At 40.2% G+C, this 25,975-nt stretch overlaps 1 protein-coding gene across 1 annotated transcript in view; it reads left to right on the plus strand.

The window, feature by feature from the left end:
- Window positions 1-25,975, plus strand: part of grapa (GRB2 related adaptor protein a) — a 54,761-nt gene that overhangs the window by 5,825 nt on the left and 22,961 nt on the right. Inside the window, exons 2-3 of the mRNA XM_088354066.1 lie at window positions 5,342-5,439; window positions 8,104-8,223. Of these exons, the coding sequence (XP_088210192.1) occupies window positions 5,342-5,439; window positions 8,104-8,223 (218 nt within the window). The remainder of the gene's footprint in view (window positions 1-5,341; window positions 5,440-8,103; window positions 8,224-25,975) is intronic.

The following is a 25,975-nucleotide window of genomic DNA, read 5'->3' on the forward strand; positions in this document are numbered from 1 at the left end:
AGATAAACTTAAAGCTATTCAGAAGGATTGACTAAGATCGTGACACAGCCCCATCTCACAATTTCTTCCGTAACTAAGACTGAACTACTTACTGATTAGTCAAGTCAAGTCATGTTTATTCGTATAGCCCTTAGTCCGTAGTCTCTAAGGGCTGCACATATCACCATTACACCATCCCCTGATCTGAAACCTACATGAGTGAAAGGAAAAACTCAAAAAGCTCAGCATAAGGATAATGAATAAACCTTGAGTTGGGGCCTGGTTTTCTTGCAAGAAGCATTCATTTCGAGCCATTGTACCATCATCTAAAACCTGTTGCATTGGTCAAGATTTTGGAACACAGCTGGACATTATGTTGACTATATCTTATGTTGATACTATCTGTGTATTGCCTGTCTTTTTCTTGTATGGAAAACAAAAACATAAAAAACTACAGCAGTCACTGCATTTGAAAGTCCACAATATACACGAATACACATCGCCAAAGATGTATTCTACAAAAATAAACACACTGCCATTGCTTTTTTATAGCCTCAAGAGAATTGATTAAGATGGTGACACAGCCCACATTTAACAGTTTCTTCTGTAACTGAGACCGTGACTGAGCTACTTCCTGATTAGTGTCTACTTCTTGTTCGTAAAATGTGGCAAACGTCATGCCTAACGGTCAAACTTAAATCACACGCATTATTAACAGAAATTTTACAGACAGAACGAGCAAAGTAAAGGGAGAAGCAAAGTCAAATAAGTCATACGAACAGCGTTTGAGTTCTTTCCATTACAATTCATCACTGGAAAACGTGACCTTAGTTTTTTTTTTGCATGGCCACTAATAAAGCACCATAATTGATACATAATCTTTGGACTACAACACAATTCATAGTGTCCTGTTTAGATGTTGCATGCGCCTGCCCTCTTGAGCACGACCCCTAGGAGGCGATGGCGCATCATAGGACAATGCCATACAAACTGAATCATCTGCCATTAATCACAAGAGAAGAGATGCAATGGCAAAGCGAAGCCACCGGAGAGCAGTGTCCATGTCATTTTTAAGCAAACATGTTGTGAAACATGGCAACAATTTTGAGCTTTTACAAACAATTCATCCAATACTCAAGCTTTTAAATACACAACATAAAAATGCATGTGTTTGTACGAACGAACACTAACAATAAGGCCGAGTGGAAGATAAAACTTCTTTGAACTCAGTTGGGCATTGCTCCCATATATTTAAAAGAGAAAATATTGAACTTTTTGAGCACATCTCAAACGATGCATCCCAAATTTAAGAAGAACACCAAACTAAAGTTACCATTTGGTAGTTGTAGTCGCAGTTTAAAATTGCAGTGTTTTTTTGTACTCTTCCCTTCATTGGTGGAGTGCATGGAAAACTCTTTAACTGTCAAATAATAGATTAATGCTAAGTTTTGAAAGGGTTTATGAGTCCATTCGTCCCAAAACTCCTTCAGTCTTGGTATGCATCTGCATCTCAACCTATTTACATGACTAACCAATTATCTGGGGAAAAAAAAACTTGGATTTTGTGTGTGTGTTGGTAATCATTCTGTCGCCCAAAATATCCCAAATTTCCAAAAGGCTTGCTACCCCAAGTAGGTTAAAAAATAAATAACAGCATCCCATCACAGTGTATCATTGTCACTCTTGCAAGTGCTCAAGGTGACATGACAAATGGACACTTGCCATCACAAAGCGTTTCAATTTAACTCTTTAACCTTGCCGTGCTTGGGGGAAAAAAGGAGCAAAGCAAAAAGTATGAAACATGGGCGTTGTGTGTGAGGTGAGAAAGCAAGATAGGAAGATTTTATGCGTAGACACCCACCCTGCAAAAAAGAGCTTCATTTATCATGAGATCAAATGCTAAAACTCAAAGGGCACATCAGTCCGTAGAATGTCTAACTCGTCTACATTTTCAGTTTGATCCAAACGCACTTTTGGAATAGAGCGAAGCAGGAGAGAAGTAGAGACATAGTTTGTATTGTTACTTGCACTCATTTATTGTTGCACTACACAATGCAGCAACATCTAGTGGTCAAATTATCCACGTTGCCCCTTTAATGTAAGTAAAGTCTATGGAATTTAGGGATTCATTTAAATGTTTTCACTTTATTCTATTTATGGTTTCACCTTCATTCTTAATGGTTTTATTGATTTTATTTTGTGTAGCAAATTAAAAAAATTTATATTTGAAAACAGTAGAATGTTTTTAATCAGAAGTTTTCTTGTGGAAAAGCTGATTTGACCCAGTTTCACCCGGACCCTAGCTCCAGAGCAGTGCTAGGAATTAAATAGACAGAAGTATAGTATTCACAACGCTGCGTTATTCACATTTCCGTTTTGTTTTCCCTCTTTTATCTCGCGTTTTTCATGATATTGAAGCTTATCCTGTTCCTTATTAAGGAAATGAGAGTTTTAGAAATGCTATAATATTTGGGGGTGAATGGGGTAAATTTGAAGGTGCTTGAAACCCCCCAAAACAGCCTGGTTACGCCCATGGGTAAAAGTTCATTGTAGACAACGCCATGGGGATTGCATGATTTAACCATAATTGACAAAGACTTAGATTTCTATTGTTTTATATTATAGAATATTCTGTTGTGTGAATTATTTTTTCTTTCTCTTCAAAACTTATTACAATATTTGAATAAAGCGGAAGAAATTAAAAATGTTTTTCAGAAATGCAATTCATCGATTAATCAAAAAAAATAATCTACCCGTTCATCGATTATGAAAATAATTTTCAATTTCGGCCCCTGTGAAATGTTTTTAAATCCTTGAAATTGTTGCCATTTTTCCCAGAAGTTTAACACGATAGACCACACATTAAATGAAAGAAAATAAATCAAGTCTGCTTAAAATGGGGGCGCTAATAAGCCTGTTCTGGTGGCTTTGCTTTGCCATTGTCTTTCTTCTTTCCTTGTTACTAACGGCAGCTGGTATTAGTTTGTATGGTGTCGTCAGGTAAAGCATTATCGACTCCACCGAGTCTAACCAAGAAGACAGGAGGAGAGGTGAAAAGAAGAAGATGCCAGGTACCGGAGAAAATGGAAAATTGACCATGAAAATGTTTTAAAGGGCCTTGAATTTGGCCATGAAAAGGGTATACAAACTCTGGGTTGATTATAACATTTAAGTGGGAAGTAAATATTACAATAAATAAAAGTACAGATCAAAGGAAACAGAATTGGGAGGACACAAGACCTTTTTCTAGAAGACGCCATTGGCAGGACATCTACGCTTCGACAATCAGGAACTTACGAGAAAAAATATTACCCACATTTATTATATGCAATTAAAAACTCATATAAGAGTTAATTTTTGCAATTTATCACTTGAAAATATTAGAAATAACAGATTATCAAATATTTCCGATTGCAGTAGCAAACAATTCGAGTCACTGATAAAAAGTCAATGTTTTTGTGTGGCGTAACCGAATCAGAGTTATGAGTTTTGGTAAACAATTGTAAAAATAAAACATCTACTGACTGTTTTGATATAGATATTGTATTAGTTAAGCAAATTATACATAGCATTGTGAAACCATTAACCTACATCTGTAACTTGTCAATTTGAACAGGGAAATTTCCAAATAAAAGGAAAATAGCAAAAGTGATACCAATATACAAAAATGGAAACAAACACATCTTCACAAATTACATACCGGTATCTCTGCTTCTTCAGTTCTCTCAAATATTAGAGAAACGCTATTGTAATAGACTAGAGAGATTCATAGATAAGCATAAATTAATTATTGATTAATTAATTCCAATAGAATTCAGTACTCCCGGATCAAGTTTAAATGTGTATCCCCCAATAATGGTTGCGGGTATTAAATTATTGTTATTGTAATACCTTGGGCTGAAGCTAACTCAATTTCCCATTCTCCCACTAATGGTCAACAGAACACCCTGCCTTGTATTAGCTGCTGCATGATAAAAATAGATTAATTGATTTTGAAATTATCTAAAGGGCTGGCAATCATTCCAGTGTTTCCAGCAGAGTCAACCGGCCTATTGCAGGTCCCGGCTCACTTGCAACCAAATGCAAGTCCTGCAAACTGCAAGGACAACCCACTTTCTCTGACGTTCTTGCTATTCTATTAATAAAAGAGGGGGTACACAAATATTGGTCTGGAAAAACATCTTACTACAAAGACATGTGGCATGTGTGAGGTTATGTGAGTAAAAGTTGCCAACTGGCAAAGGGAATCATGTCTAATTGTATACACATATTAATTAAATTAAATTGTCTACAGCATTTTAATAGAATGCATTGTTTGTCTGTTAATGTTAAAATCCAGTGCATCTTTTCTAATTTATTTTTACTTCATATTATAATTTAATCATTTTATATTATTTTTTTAATTGTATTGTTTGGTAATGCAACATCCATTAAAGCCTGGTCATCCTGGAAGGGGGATGTCAAGGGTAAAAGTTGAGATTGTAGTAGAATGGAAGAAAAGACCACACTCTTGAGTCAAAGATTTAAGTTTTTGATAGCCCCTTCTATCGGAAGTGCGTGTTTCGGATCAGAGAGAAATCATGCTACTCCTCTAGCAGAAGGCTCATTTATTGTAAAACACACAAATGAAACTACACGTCTGATTGGTTTATATTAACACAGGAAATTAATCTGATTGGTTTAGACCGGAATCACACATTTAAATGCACAGTATAATGTTGGCCCCTTGATGGAGTGCGAGTAAAATAAATGAGTAATAAGTATAGTGAAACTTTATAAACCCAATGCGTCTCTGTGAGAAAAAAAGCAAGCTCTCGGCTTGTATTGTGGGAGTCAAGGCCATTTTGATTAGCCAGCTAAAATACTGTAAAAATCCTTTATAAAAATACGACAAGTATATTACAGAAATACTACTATAGTAATACCACAAATCTATACATTAACTACAATTCTTAAAATAGGGACCATTATATTATTTTGCTTTAATTGTGAGTGTTTCAAAACTAATGTTATGAAACTAATGTAATTACAAATGAATACAAAGGGAAATTGAACAAATATGTGTCTGCATTTTTATGTAAACGAGGTGTGCAGGGCCAGCCCCTCGGCCAGATTTTGTATCCCAGTGCTGCCTTTGATGCAAACAGTTATAATAGCAAAAAAAGAAAAAAAACAACTGGAGTCCTATCTAATCCTATCGCCTCTGCAGGTTCTTGATATCAAAAACAGAATAGACTCATCCCTACTGTACAAATACATTTTGATTTGATTCGAAACTCATTGACCTCTGACACAAAATGAATATCGTGAGTGGAAATTCCAACGGACCGATATATAAACTATTTATGTGACGCGTCCTTAGATCACCAACATGGAGGATGATCCCAACTGGTACACAGCTGAGCTCCACAACAGAAAAGGCTTCGTGCCTAAAAACTATATCAACCTGCGGCCATACGGGTGAGTTCATGCAGTGCATGCCTACAAACACATAATCACTCACAATGCATCAGTAAAGAGGCTAAATAGATTCTGAATCGAGTACGCAACAATGCTCAATTGTAACAACTCATTAGCGTGCCAGTGTGCGCGAGTTTGTGTGCGCTGCAGCTCCAGGCATCTCCTGCTCTGGTTTCGGACATCTGCATCCCAGCATAAAACAAGCTTGTCCTACTCATACGCTCACTTATGTAATCTCACAATTTGCGCTCGTGAGTGTGTAGTTTGCCGCTACACGCTGCGTTACCATCACTTTGTCTCGCAGCAGATGCTCTCCCACTTTTTCAACGCCAGATGCTAAAGTGACAACATTACAGCGGGATGCGTCTTGTTAAGAACACTAATTGGAGCGCCTTCCATGAAAGGTGCAAAGGAGTAAATGTTTAGATGGAGGAAGAAGCGCTTTCGGCTTGGTGGCTGATAATTTCAGGGAGAAAAAATGCTTACAAAGAGTTAGTGTTTGCTATTTTAGAAACTGTGTTCTAAAATAACTTCAAAGAGATCAGAAATTTACCCCGGCAAGAACAGTTTGTGTCTGATAGCAGTGATCAGTGCTTTTTTAAGAATTACGTTCTGGTGCATTTACTGTTGTTTCTGATGTGCTTATGTACAACTTATACGCCATTATCAAAGCATTACCTTTGTAATGATGTTTTCCTTTTTATACAGAGATTATTTTTTATCTCATTATCTCTTTTATAGGTATTCCCAAACATTTTTTTTTTAATTTTGCATGAAATTTCTAATGTTCCTCAGCACAATTATGCAAATATGAAGCAAAATATTCCACTCGATAAATTTAGTCGCAAGACTGAACCAACTGGCTATTTTCCTGTAGAGCTGTAACATCAAATCCCATTAACTCAAAATGTGAGGCCAGCTCCGAAACAGACAGCGATTGTAGTGAACAAAGTGTCTCTGAATCCGATTTTATGGCTGATTGTGACAAAAGAATGTCCCTGACAGATAGGTCTAGAGGGAAAAAAACATATCCAGACGCTTCCCTACTTACAAACATTCGAGTTACGAACAACGGAACAAACAAAGATTTTTTTCGGGATGTCGAAAAATATCCGGACAGTAAGTTAGATTTTGTATTGTGCACCATTTTCCGAGTACAGGACTGTATTGTAGTGCTTCTTCCCGCCGCTACCGGCGTCCAATGCTTTGAGAGCTCACCCAGCAACCGCCCCGAACAAGAAATCAGGCATCCTCTTCCTGTCACTGTCCCATTTTGTGTGTAAACATACTGTACTGTATCTCCAGTGAGCTTAGAACTTTGACATTTTTATTTTCATATATCTCGTGCATTCTTTCAATATAGTTGGCGTAAAGTGTAAAGAAGAAGCGAGCATTTTATTTGAAATTAACATGAAATAAGGAAGCTTGATGCGGTTGGGAAAATGGCTAGACCACTTTTTTTCGGCAACTTTTTGCCACGGAGGAGAAGGTACCTAACTCTTGAAGCCCATCTTGAAAAAGTATGTTAAATTTCACTTTATTTATCTAAAAATACAGGTTACTTATACGAGCCTTAAACATACTTAAATAAACCTTAAACATACAAACCTACTTCCTCGATGTCTGGACACATATCTGACCTACTAACAAATTCAACTAAAGAATGATCATCCGTAACATATCTCGTTCGTAAGTAGTGGAGCGTCTGTATAGTGCCAGAGAACTAGGTATCCAGCCGTATAAATTCGAAGCAGTGGTTGAGGCAAGTGACAAGGATGAGGGTGAACTTGACATCCGTGACGAAGAGAAGGAGTGATCTTTTCCTCAACTCAGATTTATAGGTTAAGATTCTTCTTCTTAGATAGTGTTTCAAACTAATTACCCATTTCAATGACTTTTTTATAAAGATGATTTTGCAAGTTTTCGTTATCAAACGCAGTTCGCTTGTCATTCGGAACCACGCTGTTGGAACCAGGCTATGCTCAAGACCGACGAAAACAAATGTTGCTTTGCAAACATTACATAACCCTTGTCTGGATTTATTGTTTATTCCCTGCATTTTTTAGTTTTTCGAGTATTTATTCACCTTAGCGTTACCACGGTTTTTAGTGACTGCGCAGACATTGAGTTTCCATCAACTGCTGACGACAACACCCACTGTTGTCTCATTTACTTTGATTTTCTGTGTTGGTCCGGACAGGAAAAGGTTAAGAATTGAATTAATACGGCTCAGCAGGATCCAAACAATACAACGAGGCACATTTTACGTATATTTGCAGTGCAACATGTTTCCACTGATTCACCTGTCATTCACCTGATGACGTCACAGCTAAGGATGTAAAAGAAAACACTGGTTGTCTTCAAAAGGCATTATCCTAGAAAATATTTGGAATATACAGATAAAATTACGTAAAAACATGTATTATGTCCTCTCATTTTGCACGTTTACGAATTTGGAATTATCTTTAAGTCTTTATTATGTGTCTAATGTCATTGTAACCAATATTTACTACGTTGTTATCAATGTCAATGAAGACAATTCTAATTTTAATTCTAATGTACGTAATGAGAACACAATGGACAAGAAAATGGTATCTAGTGTATTGTATTTACATACGGTCAACATATTAAAATCTCCACATCGTTTTCTGTCCAAATGCTCAGTTGGTTTGCAGGTCGCATATCTCGTGGTGTGGCAGAAAGTCGACTGAGACACAGGGAATGTGGTGCGTTTTTGGTCCGAGAAAGCGAGAGTGCTCCTGGGGAGTTTTCCATGTCAGTCAGGTAAGTGTGAGATTTCATTTTGATTCTGGTCTGATGTTGTAAAAGTTGCAAACATGCCATTGTTATATATTTATAATCCTGTTGAGGTGAGATGGTAACTCTCCCAGATGACGGATTGCCATTTGTTCACATCAAAACAGTTGTGTTTAAAAGAACCCAATCGGTGTCAGGATCAGACCAAAACAAAATACAAGATGGCCCAACCCTGACTTTCCAACCGTAAGCCAAATATGGTAATCACATGTCCAGCGTCTTGTATTGGAATACATTTATGTCTCCTCAAATCTACTTGACGGTAAAAAAAACATTCTGGAGCCGTTTTGGGATCAAATGTCGGTCCAGCACAACAGTAAACGAAAACAATATTTTAATTGCAGTATTTTAAATCATTGATTTATTGTTTTGCTCTGTCAGCCAGTTCAACATTTTGAGCATTGCTTTAAAAAAGATTGCATTACATAATTTATCATTAGCATGAATGCTTAATACTCACACTTGATCTTATTTCAAAGTAATTAGAAAGCTGGCTAGTAATGTTTTAATATCAAAACTATGAATAGGAATTAAGATTTTCAATTTTTTATTTCGGCAGTATGAATTGAAAATAGTAAATAACTATTTGATTTCAAAATCATATTAAGGCACAATAATGCATTTACAGTGATGTGCTGTCAAATAAGTCATATGAGGCTGTGCCTCACCTTTTGTCATGGAACCAGAAATTTGAAAATATATTAAATGGTTATATGTCTCATCTCATCTCATCTCATTAGCCACACCGCTTATCCTCAGTAGGGTCGCGGGGGTGCTGGAGCCCATCCCAGCAATCATCGGGCAGTGGGCAGGGGACACCCTGAACTGGTTGCCAGCCAATTGCAGGGCACACAGGGACAGACAACTCATTCGCTCATTCACACCTAGGGACAATTTGGACCGGCCAATTCACCTGAAATGCATGTTTTTGGAATGTGGGAGGAAACCGGAGTGCCCGGAGGAAACCCACGCAAGCACGGGGAGAACATACAAACTCCGCACAGGAAGTCTGGAGCTGGATTTGAACCCACGCAGGATGTTCCCAAGACATGAACTGTGCCGCACATGCGCTAACCACTGCGCTGCCGTGCTGCCCACATAGTTATATGTATTAAGTTTTAAAGTTCTTTCTCATTTAACTCCACAATTTGGGGATATTATTTTTGAAACTTGTTGAATTTTCACATCATTAATATCAGTAAAGACGCTCCCCTAATTGCGAACATTTGAGTTACAAAAAACGATACGTATGAACCTTTTTTTCGGGATGTTTGAAAGTATCCGGACATTGCTGTAAGTTAGATTTTGTATTGTGTGCACCTTTTACGAGTACAAGACAGTACTGTAGTGCTTATTTCCGTGGCTACTGGCGTGTGGTTCTGTGAGACCTCACCCAGCGTCCACCCCTATGAAGAAATCCGGCTTCCTCTTCCTAGTTCGTGTGTAAACATACTATACTGTAGCTCCAGTGCGCTAAGAACTTTGACATTTTTATTGTTTAATATTTCCTGCATCCCTTCATTTTGGTTGGTGTAAAGTGTAAAGAAGAGGCGAGCCGTTTCTTTTGAAAAGTAGAATAAGAAAGCTTGATGCGGTTGAGAAAATGGTTGGATCGCTATTTTCTGGCCACGTTCTACCACGGAGGAGGAAGTTGCCTAACTCTTGAAGCTCGTAAGTTTAACTTAACTTTATTTATCTTTATAGAGAATATTATTTTATGAAATATTTATGTTTTAGTACAAAACAATACAGGTTATTTATACAAGCCTTAAACATACATTCCATACAAAATAGAGCAGTGGAACAACTCACAAACAAATTCAACTTACGAACAATCGTCCGGAACGTATCTCGTTCGTAAGTAGGGCAGCGTCTGTAATACAAAAAAAGGAACCTTCTAGTGTGCTGAGTGTTTGCAGATACAGAGCGAGGCACACAAATCTCTTGCCTCATTGCAAAGGGCGATAGTGAGACCAAGGTTTCTGATTTGGCGCACACCAAGCAAGCTAACATCAAGTTAAGCCATCTAGTATTTTTTTCTCATTGCGTGGACTTTTCATAATAAAGGATTATGTATCCATATATGCCTTCATTTGAAAATAGTAGCACATGAATTCATTTATAAGCTAATGTAAAACAATACAACCTGTTTTTTTCGATGCTATACTTTACATATTGCTTTCTTGCGCTGACAATCAAATTATGAATACGATGTAGGTTCAACCTGACTGCCTCACTGGACAACAACCTTGCTGGTAGAAATTATGGGCACATTTATGTTTCTATAAAATGATGTATGTTTTTGGGTGAGTTAGAATTAAAAAAAAAATCCTACTTTAATCAGCATTATTGAAAATCTACAGGAAAGAAAGTCAGCAATAACTCAACGTAGGGGGTGGGCAAATAGAACCAAATATTGATATTATTGATACTAAACAAGTAATTGGACCGTATCAATTCCATTGTTCTTTCCTCCTCCATTAGAACTGTATTGTTTACACTATTTGCACTTTCAAAATATAGTCCAATGGAGGGTATAGTTATCATGCTGACATTGTTACATTTGTATTTTCTTTATATTGCTGCTTTTTGAGTTTTGCTCTTTTGAGTTTTGTTCTGAAACCATGTTGCATTTTAATTCCGTTGTGCATTTGATGTGTAACAAACTCCTTTTTAGCAGAAATATATATTTTTTATACTGTTAAAGTGGTTAAATAACACTCGCTGTCTCTTTAAAGTTTGCATTGTGTAATGGTGCATCTATTTACAGATTTCATTTGTTCTGGCTGTAGCTTCGTAACCTGAAAACTTTGTAAGTAGAGCCACATTTTGTATGTAACTGCGCCAATCTGTTCTCATCTCCGCAAAAAGTACAGGATGATATTATTTTAATAAATCATGAAAGAGCATCAGAACGTGAAACAAATCAGATTCAGATTCAGATCTACTTTATTGTCATTCTAGTACACGTGTATACAGAACGAAATGTCGATGCATCTGACCCCCACAGTTTCCTTGAATGTACAGATATAAATAATGTTGTATTGTATTTTGGCTACGTATAGTATTTTACCATAGTGCCGATAGTGCAAGAAGAGTAGCTAACCAGATGTGCAAAATGGGCAGTCAGGTTAACAAGTCAGGTACACAGTAACATTAACACTGTAACAATAACGCTGTAATTACAATAGTGCAGAGAGCAATGTGCAAGGAGGAGTGGCAAGCTATAAAAAAAAACTGCCAGTAGTGCAAAAAGTCAGATTAGCAGCCGTTTAGATTTAAGTTAACTATATGTTAGATTGACCATTTAACAGTCTAATGGCCAGGGGGACTAGACTATTGCGGAGCCTGGTGGTCCTGCACCGCACACTGCAGTACCTCTTCCCAGAGGCTAGCAGAGTGAACAGTCCATGATGGGGGTGAGAGGGGTCCCCGGTAATGTTTTTAGCATGGGATAGGCAGTGCTTCTGGCCAATGTCCTGAATGGAGGGAAGTGTAGTCCCGATTATTTTCTCTGCTGTCCTCGTTACCCTCCTCACACTACCCCAGTCGGTAGCGCTGCAGCCTCCACACCACACAGAGATACAGCTGGTCAGGATACTCTCTATGGTGCCCCTGTAGAATGTAATGAGGGAGGGTGGGGGCAGGTGGGCTCTCCTCATCCTCCGCAGGAAGTACAGGCGCTGCTGTGCCCTCTTAACCAGTGATGCAGTGTTCACGGACCAGGTGAGTTTGTTTGTAATGTGCACCCCTAGGAACTTGATACTGCTGACAACCTCCACAGCCTTGTTGTTGATGCAAAGTGGGGCATGGTTGGGCTGGTTTTTCCTAAAGTCGACAATGATCTCTTTAGTTTTGTCGACATTCAGGACCAGGCTGTTGTCCCTGCACCAGCCCACCAACTGCTCCACCTCCTCTCTGTAGGCCAGGTCGTTGTCATCCCTGATGAGGCCCACCACTGTTGTGTCGTCAGCATACTTCACGATGTGGTTTGTGGCGGACCTAGGGACGCAGTCGTGTGTCATCAAGGTGAACAGCAAGGGGCTTAGGACGCAGCCTTGGGGGGAGCCCGTGCTGAGGTAGATGACATCTGAACTGTTCTGACCTATCCGCACTGATTGGGGTCTGTCACAGAGGAAGTCCAGCAGCCAGTTCCGCAGGGGGGTGTTGAAACCCAGGAGTCTCATTTTGTCTACCAGATGTTGTGGGATGATGGTGTTGAATGCTGAACTGAAGTCCAGGAACAGCATCCGCACATGGGTGTTCTTCTCCTCTAGATGTGTCAGGCTCAGGTGAAGCGCAGAGGAGATGGCATCCCTGGTGGAGCGGTTTGTCCTGTAGGCAAACTGAAAGGGGTCGAATGAGGAGGGGAGACTGGAGGTGATGTGCTCTTTAACCAGTCTCTCAAAGCACTTCATTATGATAGGAGTCAGTGCAACGGGCCGGTAATCGTTGAGTGATAAGATCTAGGGTTTCTTTGGCACTGGGATGATGTTGGCAAATTTGAAGCATGATGGTACTTTGGCTTGGTCTAGCGAGGTGTTGAAAATGTCTGTTAGTACACAAGCCAGCTGATCGGCGCACTCCCTAAGTACACGCCCCGGAATGTTGTCCGGGCCTGGAGCCTTCCTTGTGTTGACTCTTCTCAGGGTCTTCCTCACGTCAGATGAGTCCAGGTGGAGTGCTCTTTCGTCCTGATTTGGAACCGCTTTCGCTGCAGGGGTGCCGTTTTGTGCCTCGAACCTTCCAAAGAATTTGTTGAGGTCATTCAGAAAGTCCATGCTAGTGTTCTGCACTGGGGCGGTGGATGGCTTGTAACTGGTGATGGCCTGAATGCCTTTCCACATATCCCTGGTGTTGGTTGTGCTGAGGAAACGTTCCTGGATTTTTTGACTGTGCGTTCGCTTTGCTAGTCTGATAGCCCGGTTCAGGTTAGCCCTCGCTGATAACAGCGCCTCCTTGTCACCAGATCTAAAGGCAAGGTTCCGTACTTTTAGTTGTTTTCGTATTTCAGCAGTCATCCAGGGCTTCTGATTGGCACGGGTGCATATAGTTTTGTTATTGCTGACGTCTTCTGCGCATTTACTGATGTAGGCTGACACAGAAATGGCGTACTCATCTATATTTATTTTGTTGTTGTAAGTGGCAGCCGATTTAAACATGTCCCAATCAGTGCAATCAAAGCAGTCCTGTAGTGCCTCCATTGCCCCCTCAGACCACACCCTCACCTGCTTCACTGTAGGTTTTTCTCTGGTCAGCAGGGGCTTGTATGCTGGAATTAGCATAATAGAAAGGTGATCTGATGAGCCAAGGTGGGGGCGGGGGGCTGCTTTATATGCACCTTTGATGTTTGTGTAGGCCAGGTCTAATGTGTTCCTACCTCTTGTAGCAAAGTTTACATGCTGATGGAAATGCGGGAGAACTGTTTTCATATTGGCCTGGTTAAAGTCCCCCGCCGCAATAAAAATGCACTCGGAGTAAGCATGCTGCAGTTCACTCACAGTTCGGTAGAGAACGTCCATTGCCTCCTTCGTATTAGCGCTGGGGGGCACGTACACGGCAGTAATGATGGTCGCGCTAAACTCCCTCGGTAGGTAGAAGGGTCTGCAGATCACCGTCAAAAGTTCAATGTCTCGTGAGCAGTGTTTCGAGATAATCTTCGCATTTTTACACCAGTTGTTGTTGGTATAAATGCATAGACCGCCCCCCTTGCTTTTGCCGGTGAGCTCGCCGCTTCTATCAGCGCGGAAAGCAGTTAGCCCCACAATGCTAACAGCGTCATTCGGGATAGATGAGTTTAGCCATGTCTCCGTCAGAATTAAAGCGCAACAGTTCGTCATCTCGCGGTTCGATGTAAATTCCACTTGTAAATGGTCCAGTTTGTTGTCCAGGGAGCGGACGTTGGATAGGAAAATGGATGGTAGAGGCGTTTTGAAGGGTTTAGCCTTCATCCGAGCCGTTAGCCCGGCCCGACAACCTCGTTTCCTTGCCCGGTCACAGCGCTTCCGCTTGCCACTTTTACTCGCTGCTTTGTAGGCCGCTGCGTTCTGTTGACGTAGCACTCCGAGGCTAAGTAAACACTCCAGAGTGATCGTCGAAATTTGCGCTGGATTTCTGGATGTTCGCATATCCAGCAAAAAACTGCGATCGTATATTAATCTACAGTTAGAGTTGTCTTTGTTCGCCCTCATAAACTGAGTCGAAGATTGGGGTTTTTGACTAGAATGTGAGAAACTGTCGGGAGCAGATCCAGCCGCCGCCATAGAGGGCGCCGCCAAATACATGTTATAATTAGATTACTGGACAAATAACATTAATCGAGTGACACAAAATGTAAAAAAAACAAAGACTAAAGAATATAATGAAATTATTTGTTTACCTTTTTGCCTCACGATTCTAAAATGGATCAAACAACGTCTGCTTTTGCCGGCTTTTGCCGATCTGTCGGAAATGTGCGAGGACGACGTTGCAATAGCTTGAATTGTAAACACTTTTTTTCGAGACTTTATGGAATTTTTCTAAAATGTCTTTAATTTGGGCTGCGTCCTCCTCCCCGCCGTCTTGCCAGAATCCCTCCTCTTCCTTTTTTCTGATCTCTAAACTGTGACGGTGACACGAAGAGCATGTTGGGATACATTCAGCCGGTTTGTTTACGTCCGGGAAACTCTTGGAGCAGCTAAATACAGCGTGTATCGCACTGTATTTTTGACTTTGTATCCTGAAACGCTTTTGTAACTTGAGGCAATATTTTCCCGTTACATACATCGTAACCTGAAACTTTCAAATGTTGAGACACCCGAAAGTAGAGGCACCACTATAGCTATGATAAAAAGAATACTTGTTATCGGTTTATCGTAATTATAATAAAGTAACTCAAGTGGGAAGTCAATTTTTCAATGATCATGACACATACAAGCAAAAAGTTTTGCTATCTGCTCGGTATTGATTGATGCTACTCTGTATTTATTTGGATTGGATCAATACCAAAACTCAGTTAAGTATCGCCCACCCCTAACTAAAAGGCGAAGTAGCGAGGGAACACTGTATGTACACTTGCACTATTTTCAGCCTAATGAACCACTTTAAGACTCAAAAAAAATGAAAAACATGATAGCATGAGCTGTTATCTCCCATACTTATCCGTGACCGGGTATCATGAAAACGCAATTGATTTTCAGCCACATGATCTAATACGTAGCCTTCGGAGGATGAGAGTGTTAGATCGAGGCTAAAAAGCACGCAGCCTCTAGCCGGTTTTGAGCTAATCCGGTGTGACATACAAGAGCATCTCGATCTGCTGATGGTGCCGATTGTTAGGCCAGTAAGGCGGTGACAGTCATAGATGCTTGCGATTTGGGCTCCGGGCTGGGAGGAGGTGCTAAAGTGTGGAGCTTCGGGAGGTGGCTGCTTCTCCACTGGCCTGAATAGAACTGATGATTAAAGTCGGATTAGAAAATGTCTTTGCCTGCTACTGTTCAACCAAAACAGACATTTTGGGCAGTTTGTAGACATCTGCTGCATGACTATCTTTTACTGGATGGCGCAGGAGGGCCTGAAACTGGGTCAGGTGTGTGCGGGCTGAAAGCTCCCATGTCAGAAAGACATTTTTGGTGACAGTTACAGAAAACAATGCATTTTTCACTCAGCAGTTTATATATCTGTTTATAGGAAGAGGAGGAGCATGTACCACTGGTGCAGCATTAGATTTATTATGCATTTGTTTATTTATTTATTTTTTAGAATTTCTTTTGTGCTTTTCAGAATAATTTTCTGATTTTCTGAATGTTTTTAATGTTTTCCAAAAATATTGTGTTTGCTTTTTCTTTTCTCTGAATTGTTATTATTATTTTTTGGATTATATGTGTATAGTTGTCTGTTTTGTGGAATTTTTTTCCTCTTTTCTGGGATATTTTACCTGTTTTTTGTGCCCGGGGAGAACATACAAACTCCGCACAGGAAGTCCGGTAGCTGGATTTGAACCCACACAGGAGGTTCCCAAGACCATTGCGCCGCCGTGCTGCCCTATAGCGCGTGTGTGGCACGGTTCTGAGGTCATGAGATTGAACTTCCTGTGTGGAGTTTGCATGTTCTCCCCGTGCTTGCCTTGGTTTCCTCCGGGCACTCTGTTTTCCCCACACATTCCAAAAACATGCATGTTAGGTTAATTGGCCGGTCCGAACTGTCCCTAGGTGTGAATGGGCGATTGAGTTGTCTGTCTCTGCGTGCCCTGCGACTGACTGGCAACCAGTTCAGGGTGTCTCCTGCCCACTGCCTGAAGATACGTGGGATGGGCTCCAGCACCCCCGCGACCCTACTCAGGATAAGTGGTGCAGAAAATAGATGGATGGATGGATTTTTATATATATATATATATATATATATATATATATATATATATATATATATATATATATATATATATATATATATATATATATATATATATACACATATGTTTTTTTTTAATGTTTTTGTGTTTTGTTTTTCTGAACTCTATATTCCTGTTTTTTTTCTAAATATATTTTTCTATTGTACGGAATCTTTCTCTTTTTCTGAATAATCGTGTTCTTTTTTTTCATCAGTTTTTATGAAAATGTTTCTGTTTCCCTTCCTTTCTCTGTTATTTTTGGAATCGGTTTCTTTTTTCTGTTTTTTTCATCTTCATTATTCACTTTAGACAAACCTCACAAAGGATAAATACGGTTACCGGTACCTTTTTCTTTGTTTAAATAGAACAGAATGGAATAGAATAGAATAGTCTTCATTGCCATTGATATAAACCTCGTAAAACATTGTATGCAATAAGATTAGACATGGCACTCTAGGTAAACATAAAATACAGACGTTAAAGAGTAAAAATAAATGATAAAAGACTGTCGGAATAAATAAGCAAAACTGTTTAGGACATAGTGCTTCGAAACTGGCCCAAGTTATAATAATAATGCAATGAGCAAATAGTGCATTGCAAAAACCATGCAATGAATAATAGAGAAATAACATTAGCAGCAACAAGATATATATTTTCACAGTTTTGCAGGCTTCTTGAGGGGAGATTGTGACTAAAATACATGTCTTTGATTACTAACCACTGATTTTAGCAGGGCCATGTGTCAGACCAGAAACGAAGACAGGACCCACTTGCGTTCGTTTTTCTCAGTTTTTTTTAGAAGGAGGAAAAGGCTTGCGCCCACGATCCGGTGATCGTCGGTCACGGGTAGTAGATCGCTCGGAACGCGGAAGTGGCACTTCCGTGGCGAGCGAAGGCAGCGGGGGAAGAACCGGTCGATAGCCGTGATGGAGGAGCAGAAACCTAATCGAGTTCAGAAAAGGGGTCGGAGCCGGGAGTCAAACAGGAATCAGGACAGGATAGTCAGGGTCGAAAGGGCTTGCCTAGCGCGGGGCTGAGGTTCGCAGACGGACTGACAACGGGTGACAGGAAGACGGGGGTTTAAAAAGCGACAAGCAGCCAATCAGCGTCCGAGGCAGTTGGCGCCAAAGGGGCAGACTCAGGTGCCTCGCATCAGTAATCATGAGACCATGGCACAGACACTGTGCCATTGGGTTATTTTGAGGTTTATTTTGAGAAAGTGGGGCATAGTCAAGCCAAACCTTACTCCTATGAAGAGGGATGAGAAAGCATTTTTCATATCAAAGTAATTTTGAACCAGAGTTGTTCAACGTTCCAGGTTTCCTGCGAGTAGTAGTGCAGTGAGTGGTGAAGGCGAAGTTAGGCAAAAGTCCAATTAAATGAAGACATACAGTATAGAGATATAATTTAGGTGTTTTGCATATCAATTGCAAAGCACAAGAGGTTACACTTTTGGAAAAGTAGGTTTCTAACATAGTGCAAAGTGAAAAATGTCACATTGTCATAACGTAGTTACATATACTGGAGTGCCATGTACCTACGTTGTTATCAATGACAATAAGGACAATTCTAATTATGAAAGAAAACTCCCGTTACAATGCTTACTTTATAGACTATGTCCACTTTATGTGCTCACTTATTATCTACATAATGAAGCCTATATCTTTAACTCCTACATGCTGAGTAATTGGTCTTGTGTGTCATAATAGGGTTAGTAGAGGGGATCAATTTCAACGATGTTTCATTATCATGACCTCTGATATCACTGACTCATGCTCCTGTAGACGGGATTTGACAATCTTTCTCATCACTCATCACCAGTGATGGGCGTGCTTTTTAAAAGTAATTAGTTATAGTGACTCACTACTTCTTCCAAAAAGTAACTGAATTACTCTATAGTAAAAACTAGTTGCCAGGGAAAGCTACTATTTCCGTTACTTTGTAAAGATGTTGTATGTTAAAGAATTTGACATTTTCTTAGCAAATACTAAACACCGCAGTGACGTCTTTGACCGGACTTTAGTTGAAGAGATAAAAAATCTGACTATTTTTAGAAAACCGTTCTTTTTGGCTCGGCTCACTAAAAATAGCCTACTATTCATGTTGTTTTTGTTGCATCAATCCCTACATTACCACAAATTGTGTAATATTATGAACGGATTGACTTAAAAAAGGGGAACAATAAAGAAAAGCAGACCAAAATTGAGAAGAATAACACAAAAGACAAAATTACAAAAACAAAAGGAAAAAAAGAGAGAAAAGAATAATAATGAACTCTACATTTGTATAAAAATGTCTATGTCTATGTTCTTGCACATGTCGACTGCACTACGTTTACTGCTCACCTTGAACAATGTCTGACCATTTCCTTTTTCTGCACTATGATGTCTATGTTTGCACCAATGCATATGCTGACTATTTTTTTGCACTATGATGACTTGCACCAAATGCAATATTGCACAACCCTTACGATACCAACGGTATCACGACAACACTGTATGTAACATCCCACATGCCGACATTTCTTGTGTAAATACCATGTAAATTATAACTATAGCCTTATCCCCCTTGTTTTATAACCTTATCTTCTCTGTTCCTTTATCTTCTTGGCTCATACCTCACTGTGAATGTGTAAAACTGGAGTGTCATGCCCAATTTCGTTGTCACAATATGTTAACCCATTTTGTAACAATGACAATAAAGGTATATTCTATTCTATTCTATTCTATTCTATTCTAAAAACAAATTAACACTGAAAAACACATGACATATTATTAAAATATTTCTAAATCCACAAACACAGATAAAAATGATTATGCTCAACAAATTTAAAGACAACTACCCAGAATCCTTAAATAATCCATATTGACCGATCATAGGAGGATGAAGTGTCTTGGAGGGAAACAGCTGTTTATTGGCCAGGAGAAGACTTTTTTCATTCACTTCCAAGAGCTCATAGAGACGCTTTGTTTGCGAATGACACAAGTCAGGGGGCTTTCAAATATAGGGCTCACATTTTTCACGAATCAGCCAACAGCCTGATCTGGCCCACGGGCCGCCTGTTTGACACCTGTGCATTAATGATTTCCATAAACACAAGGGCACTTTGCTTGCAAAATGTATCTTTATTGCAAGAACACTGATCGTATAAATGAACATTGCATAAACTTTTCAGGAACGTTTCAGCGCCCGATGTTTCCGGTGATGTGATCACACGATTTCGGTCACTATGGAAACTGCATTCCTGCTGATATGCTCGAAAAGTCATCCCTCCCTGTCTCGACAATGACGAAGAGACTTATTAAAAGAAAAAAGCCTGAGGCATTAACTATCTGAACTTATTCGTAACTTCCCTACTCAAAACAAACTGCTTTACCACGCCCATACTCGCCATTCGGGGCACCCTGCACAATTCAATAGCTGGAAGTGGGGGCTTCCTCGATGTCTGGACACATATTTGAACAAAGCCACTTCTGTCATCTAACGGGGATTTTTAATACTCAAATCTTTCCCAGAGGCTAGGACACATTATATGTTTTTAAGGTAATGTGTTTTTAAGGTATAAAGTGAGTAGGGTAAAACAAAACATACTATTGTGTTTTGGCACTCAGGAACAATGCTTTCGAAAATCTATACATCATGGCACTGAATGTGTTAAAAATGTGTAAATAACTAGCACATTCAAATTCATAGCAATCTGTCAACTTGAGCAAGATCACAGCAAGTCTAAAATTAGAGCAGTTTGTGTCTACTTCGGAAAAGAAAATCTTGCTAATAATGTTTTCAGCGTAAATAAATTGGAAAAAATGTTTGAATTGTGCACCTGTTCTGCAGTATTAATATAGAGGTATAAAATGGCTTGTTTGACCGTTTACTGAGCTATATATAGCTAACTGATCAAAGTTACTAGCAAAGCTCAATGATCAAAAGCCAATTGAAAAAAAAACGAGAACGATAAATGAAGGAGGAAGGGAGTAAAGCAGCAAACGGCAGGCAGAACATGATGAATGACTCAGTGTTATATTTCTGTTGTCCGATCTGGACTGCTTCAGTTGCTTCTTAGTCTCCCACTCAAGGATCACTTACAGTTGATGTTTTCCTTTTATTCTTTGGTGCTCGTACTTTGTGGGAGTGGGGCAAAAAGTCAAATGCATCCAAAAAATTCCAAACATACCTATTGCAGCGCTTATAAAACTAATTGAGGGAAAAAAAGAATGAAAAAGATATCTATGATTACATAAGGGGAGAGAATTAGGAATTGTCTCAAATTGCTTAACCATAAGCAGACATATGATTGTATCGCAAGCAACTGTCTACAACTTTTTTATCAGCCAATATCGAAGGGGTGGGCAATCTACGCCCACCAGGATTTTCAACAAACAAAAATGTTGATATGATTATATTTAAAATGTTGTTTTGGTTTTCCCACTTTTGTACCTGTTTATGGTCGTAGCCATTGCCACTTTTTGATATTTGTGTTTCCCTGTTTGCCTGGCTGCTGACTGTGTTTTTTGGGCGGCCTGCCTTATGTTTTTTCCCGCCAAGGCTGCAGCTGCCTTTTGATGATCGGTCTTGGTTAGCCCCCAGTTGGCGGCTCTCTGTGTGTTTTTTTGCCACTAAGCCCCTTTATGGCTGCTCAACCCCTTGTTGTACCATTACTGCATCTAAATGCAACGCGCAGGCATTATCCACAAAAACTACGAAAACCTCACTTAAAACACTCGTCAAACAATAAGGTGACCAGCTTGCTATGGTTCTGGTGTTTATCCGAAGACTACACAGCTCAGTATGACAAAGACAGGACATGATGTCTTCAATTTGGAATACACGGATGAAAAATATTTAGATTTTATGCAGAAAACATGTACTATTTCCTCACATTCTCCATGTTTAAGAATTTGGCGAATACCTTTAATACATGACAAAATTTCATTTACAAGCCCCGATGGATGAAAAGCCCTCAACTGTAAACTTTTTTCCAGTTTCTTAACAGAGACATGCACGCACCGTTGCACACTCTTAACAATTAGGAAACAGAAGGTGAGATTAGAGAAGAGGGCTGACAGCACCAGAGAGGAAGTGAGAGCCGATTGAGGGAGGAAGTAGAGGGAAAGACAAGCAGGTCGACCTTCATGCATCTCCAAATGTGCTGGCGTAGGGTAAAAGTTGTAAAAATAACTTGGCTGTCAGAACATCTCACTGCGCTCTATCTCTGCATCTACAGTTAGGTGGCTTTCTTGTCTCCAGTCTGATTCTAACTCGTACTCGGTTTCCTCATCCCATTTGCTCTGTATGGAGAAAAATAACATACCGCAATCTTGTGATCACTGTGGGCCTTAATTACACTTGGTGAAGAACACAAATGAAAGTGACAGTGTGAGGGGGAGATAGAGAGAAAAAGAGAGAATTATTGTAAGAATATTATCGACCAGAGTGTGTTTTTGACCATTGGGCTGATTGGAATGACTATGGTTGAATAATGATTGTCAAGTCAGCCCCTTGACATGCCTAAAAGTACCAATGTATATACCACTTTTTGTATGAGTATATATTAATGCAGTCATGGGAGGCAGGTGAGGCTGTGCTTCAGCTGTCATAGTGGAAATATAACATAAAAACATAAAATTGTTTTATTTATTCAGTGTTGAATTTCTTTCTTACATTAAAAATTTTTTTTTTTTTGAAAATCATTGAATTTTAACTTGATATTCTGAACATTATTAACAATGTTAACAATGTTAATAATTATTAATATTATCAAGGCTCGGTGGCCTTGGGGGTAGTGCGCCTGCCCCTAGACTGGGAGGTTTCTGGTTCGAGCCTTGGCCGAGTCAAACCTCAGACTTACAACATTGGCACCCATATTCTCCCTGGTTAGCGCTCGGCATTATATATGTATATATATATATATATATATATATATATATATATATATATATATATATATACACACATATTTCTGACTCTTTCTGGGAGATTGATACAGAGGAGGGGATTCCCAGCCCCCTCGCTCAACCCAACTGATGTGTTGGGAGTCATTAGGTGACCAAACCCCCCAATTCCAACCCCTAATGCCGAGCACCAAGCAGGGAGGCAATGAGTACCAATGTTGACTCGGCCGAGGTTTGAACCAGCGACCTCCCAGTCTCGGGGCGGGCGCCCTACCCCCAAGGCCACCGAGCTGGCGCTCGGCATTAGGGGTTGGAATCAGGGGGTTTGGTCACCCAATGACTCCCAACAAGATGTTGCAACACATCAGTTGGGTTAAGCGAGGGGGCTAGGAATCCCCTCCTCTTTATCAATTTTTTATTAACATTATTTTGCTAAGGCAAAAGGCCCCAAGACCCACTGAAAATGGCCTACATTTGGGTCCTCTTACAGTGCCAAATTAGCTGAGGCAGTGAAATATCCTGCATTGTGGGCAGGGGACAACCTGAACTGGTTGTCAGCCGGTCGCAGGGACACACAGAGACAGACTTGCTAATTGACACCTAGGGACGATTTGGAATCACCAATTAATTAACTAACCTACCATGAATGATTTTGAAAGTGGTAGGAAACCGCAGTGCCCGCGGGAAACTCATGCAGGCACAGGGAGAACATGCAAACTCCGCACAGGAAGGCTGGTTTTGAACCCCTGACCTCAGAACTGTGCAACAAACCACTCATACGCCATGCCGCCCTGAATTAAGATATTTTGTAATCAAAAAAAGTCAAAGGCTGTTTAATGTAAAATCAATCATCTGTTCAAATTTTGTTTTGTATATATTCTTATTTGTCGATTACTTATTATTCAGATAGCTCGCTCACTTCCAGACAATGTTGATTTTTTTTTCCTCCATTTTTAAATACAAACCGTACGTACTTTCTAAACTCATCTCATCTCATCTCATCTCATTAGCCGTACCGCTTATCCTCAGTAGGGTCGCGGGGGGGCTGGAGCCCATCCCAGCCATCTCCGGGCAGTGGGCAGGGGACACCCTGAACTGGTTGCCAGCCAATCGCAGGGCACACAGGGACAGACAACTCATTTGCTCATTCACACCTAGGGACAATTTGGACCGGCCGATTCACCTGAAATGCATGTTTTTGGAACGTGGGAGGAAACCGGAGTGCCCGGCGGAAACCCACGCAAGCACGGGGAGAACATACAAACTCCGCACAGGAAGTCTGGAGCTGGATTTGAACCCACGACAGGTTCCCATGACATGAACTGTGCCGCACAAGCGCTAACCACTGCGCCGCCGTGCTGCCACTTTCTAAACTCTACTCGTCAAAATAAATTATCATTTATTAGTTGTGATTGCTGCAGCAAGGCACAACTACATTGCCAAGTGCTGTAAGCACAGGGCAATGCGAAGCAGGCACAACTATTATAATCCCCCGAGAATCCGAGATCTTATTCAATAATATTATTATATCTATCTTCTTCCGCCGAATTTCGACGGGCCTCTCCTCCCAGAGCTTTTGGAGCAGCCCAACGATTCATATACCAAAAATTCCAGCCCGATCAGGACTTCCCTGCGATGATACGAATAAGCGATACGAGAGACCAAAAGAAGTCCATATCCGGAATAATGGGTTTTTAGAATCTCCCATCCGGAATACATGGGCCCATTCATTTCTATGGGTAGTCATGGAAACGAGGGCTTTTTCAGAGGTTAGTAGGGACTAAGCAGGGACTGCTCAGGGTGGTTTGAGGGGGCCCGACCCACATTACCTTTAACCATGGGTAAATGGTGAATTCCAAGGAGTGGATGCTAGCGAGAGGATGCTAACAGCTATGTGCGCCGCTAGCAAGGTGTTGGGCTGGCTATGCCAGCCCAATTATTAGCGATGAGAGGTTGAAGCTATGCTTACTCATGCTAGCTCTAGAAACTATTGGTGACGAGTTCGGCTGGCGCAGCCAGCCCAAGTATTAGCGCAAGCTAGCTGTAAACACTGGGCAATGCTAACTTCTTCATGCCCCCCCGTAGTCCCCCCACAGAACCAAGTAAAAAATGACAGAAACATCTCTCTGAGTTAAAAACTTTATGCTAACTCATAATGCTAACAACCGGGGTTATATATACATACCGGGATCATCTTCCAGATCAATCACAACTCTTACAATTGCCACGGGAATTGTCTAGTTATATTTATTTTTCAATGTACAGTCTCAGTTTTAAATGTTGTGTAAAATGGCAGTATTTTGGAGGCACCTGTAGCAATTGTCTCCAACCTTTTCAGTGGCGACAATATTCTCGCGGCCCGGCCCAATAATAACATTCGTAATATTAATAATAACAATAATAAGCCTAAATCCACTGTGTTATCCCTAGACCATTACGGATGTAAATGACATAGTAGAAGGCATTTGATTTTATCTCATCATCGCATTATTATTACTCACAGAGAGATGCATGTTAGATATAAACACAAAAATGGGTGTCTCTAATGATAATTCAGACTTTTCAGGACATCAAATGAGTAAGTTAAGAGTTTACGTTGTCAACAAATTATTTTAATCATGGTCCCGCATTTTCAACAATGTGGTACCATGAGTAAAAAGAGTGTGATGATTAAATAAATAGAATGCCTTTTCTCTTGTGATTTAGTGGTTATGATTCGGCGCTCTCACCTCCACGAGCCGGGTTTGATTCTTGTAGTCTCCAATACTTTGCGAATGTGGTCAGATATTGACTGATCAATCATTGCTCCCATCTGGTAATATACTAAAGTATAACGCGCACCTAAACTTCTTTTGTGGGTAAATAAGAATACCCGTTATATACTGTGCAAGAAATGAAAAAACTCTTTCTTTTATTTCACCTGGTACAAGTACGCGGCCCGGTGGTTGCTGACTCAAGTCAAGTCACATTCATTTGTATAGCTCTTAATCACAAAAATGTATCAAAGGACTGCACAGGACTACAATTACCCCATTACCTGATCTTAAACCAACATGAGGGCTTGAAAAAACTCAAAACCTCAGCATTGAGAAAAACAAAACCTTGAGAAGGGGCCTCACAAGTGGTAATCCCCCTTCTAGGATGACCAGGGTGGAATACATTTAGCATTGGGTAACAGTACACAAACATAGCAAACATAACTAAAAGAGAACAGTAGATAACATGTTGAAATTTGTCCGGAAAGTGCATGACAGCAACGACACTTCAAGCCTGTAACATAGTCCAGGAAGTGCATAACAGAAACGACGCAGCTTCCCCTCCTTGCCGGCTGGTCGATGCAGGCGTTGACACGCTTCAGGTCAGACGCTGGTCCGCTGACTCATGTCAAATCGTCTTTCTCCCTCGTATCACAACCATCCAGGCAGTCGGAAAAAGACAGAAAAAAGTACATATGAGGTGG

The sequence above is a fragment of the Urocampus carinirostris genome, chromosome 1 (genome assembly GCF_059441175.1).
Source record: "Urocampus carinirostris isolate Australia breed hairy pipefish chromosome 1, RoL_Ucar_1.0, whole genome shotgun sequence".
In the NCBI taxonomy this organism is placed as follows: Eukaryota; Metazoa; Chordata; class Actinopteri; order Syngnathiformes; family Syngnathidae; genus Urocampus; species Urocampus carinirostris.